This window comes from Falco cherrug, chromosome 19 (genome assembly GCF_023634085.1).
Source record: "Falco cherrug isolate bFalChe1 chromosome 19, bFalChe1.pri, whole genome shotgun sequence".
Lineage (NCBI taxonomy): Eukaryota > Metazoa > Chordata > Aves > Falconiformes > Falconidae > Falco > Falco cherrug.
The window spans coordinates 3,152,400-3,154,660 of NC_073715.1; the positions used below are offsets into that span (position 1 = coordinate 3,152,400).

General features: G+C 62.7%; 1 protein-coding gene across 1 annotated transcript in view; it reads right to left on the minus strand.

Annotated features, from left to right (window-relative positions):
* The window catches only part of POLR3C (RNA polymerase III subunit C), a 7,928-nt gene extending 7,856 nt beyond the window's left edge, over window positions 1-72 (minus strand). The window contains 1 exon segment of the mRNA XM_055697228.1: window positions 46-72. Coding sequence (XP_055553203.1) covers window positions 46-72 — 27 coding nt within the window.
* Window positions 73-2,261: the final 2,189 nt, after the last annotated feature.

Below are 2,261 nucleotides of genomic sequence, written 5' to 3' on the forward strand. Positions count from 1 at the left end.
GGGCCAAGAGGGAGGCGCAGATTGCGGAGGGGAAGAGCAGCCGACCACAATCTCTCCTTCCCCTTTTGTCATGTTTCCTCTAGCAACGGCTCAGGGCCACAAACACTCGGATGCCAAACCCAAACTTCCCCCCCTGGGCTCCCAACCGGGCTCACCGCTCCTCTGCCAGGGACCCCTCAGCTCCCACCCCAAACCGGGGCGACCCCACATCCCCGTTGGGCTCAGGGTAGGGTCCCTGTGACAGCAAGGATCAGCCAAAAAAAAAAAAAAAAAAAAAGAAAAAGGATTTAAAAAAAAATAAAAAAGGACTTTCTCCATTTCTCCAACCCACGAAACTAAATCATCTCAGCCACGGCCCAGGCTCCAGTTTGCACCAGCCACCAGTTTGCACCAGCCGCTGGGAATACCCCCAGGGCTTAATTAGGCCTGATGAGTCTTTTACATTTGGGTTCCTCTGGCTTGCCAGGAGATGGGAATGGACAAACCGGGAGAGATCCCACTCCAGGCAGGAGCGCCCGGGCAGGACGGGCTGGTGGTTAAATGCAGCAAGAAACCACAGCTCCCAACCGCCCAGCGGGCCCAATCCTGCACCCGAGCCGCACCGCTGGTGGGAGACGGGGGCTGCAAGAGGGAGACGGGAGGGAGAAACCCACCTCCAGCAGCTCAGGATGCTCGGCTGCCTGGCAGGCCGGTGCTGGGATGAGCAACGGCACAAGAGCGACGGCACGAGCCACCACGGGCACCGCAGGGATGGGTTGGAGGTACCCCCAGCTCGAGGCAGGGTGGGATAAAATGAGTTAACTCACAGCTGGGGGGCTCGCTTGCTCGCTCCTTCAGCTCCCCCTGCAGAGGCTGTGCCCCCCAGCCAAGGGTCCCAGCACCAATCCAGCCCCTCATCCCACCGAGCCGTGCTCCAGGAAAAGTCACCGCAACCAAGCACACGGTACAGCCGCTGCCGCAGGCGTTGCAACAGCGGCCACCAGCCCTGCCAGGACTTGGGGGACACAGAGGGGGTGTCAGGGTTGGGGGGGTGGTGGGAGGGGGGTGGTGTGCGACCGTTGGAGCCATCAAGTTTCGCTCTCTCCGGCTGAGTTCCCCCTTGGGTGGCGGAGATGCAGAACCGAAACCTCCAGCTGTATGGACGCGGGTGGGGGCGGCCAGAGGCGCAGGAGGCTGGGGACCCGCAGGGGTTTCGGGGCAAAGCAACCCACCGTGCCCCACTGGTGACCAAAGGATGGTGGGGGGACCGGGAGGGACAAGGGATGGACGCAGGGGTCTCCTCTGGCTCGCAGCGCCCACCCCGCTCCTGCCCACCCTGGACCACCCATCTCCCTGCACCCAGCACATCTGGCAGGTCCGTGCAGAAATGCAGGTGCCTACACCTGGGCAGGCTCGGGTGGGCACATCTCCCCCTCTGCCAGCCCATCCAGGGGCTGACACTGCCGCAGGACGGACCGCGACCACCACACAGGGTGGTCCTACTGCCTCGCAGCACCGCCTGCTGCACCACCCCCCCCCATCCAAGCAGGGAAACTGAGGCACAGAGAGGGGAGCGAACAGCACAGCTGGAAACACAAACATCCCACATCCTGAGCGAGCCCCTCGCTCCCTCCTTGTCCCACCCCGCTCACCCCTCAACACCAGGAGGACCCCAAGCCTAAACCAAGCCCAAAGCACCCGAGGACACGGCACCCAGCACCCAGGGATGGCAAGATGTGGGTGTCCCACACCCTGAGCACCCAGCTCTTGCTGGAGGCAATGCCTCAGGCCACATTGCCACCTGCTGGCCACCGGCCCCGGGGCCCACGGGACCAGCACCTTCCGCCTCTCCAGGAGCTGTGCCGGGCACCGGGTGGGTGAGCCGGGGTACGGGCTCCCCACGTCCAGCAGCACTGGTTTTCCTTAATTCATTTTATCTGACTTCATGGCAATCCCGGACGGCGCCCGTGCAAACCCAGCCCGGAGGGTGCTGCTCCAGGGATGCGGGAGGCTATTCCAGATTTGCAATTCCAGCTCCTGCCAGCATTTCAAGCACAAAAGGCACCATCAGCCATTTTGCCCCCTGGATTCCCTCACCAAACCCTCCCATCCGCTGCTGGCTCTTCCCAAACACCATGGATGTGATCCTCCCTGGTGCCACACTCTCCCTCCTATATCCCAGCTGGGATGGATCCTCCACCCCTGCTTCACCACATCCACATAAAACCCCATGCAAGGCACAGGGGAGGGGGATGCAAATCCCCCCGGCGCGCCTGCCGACG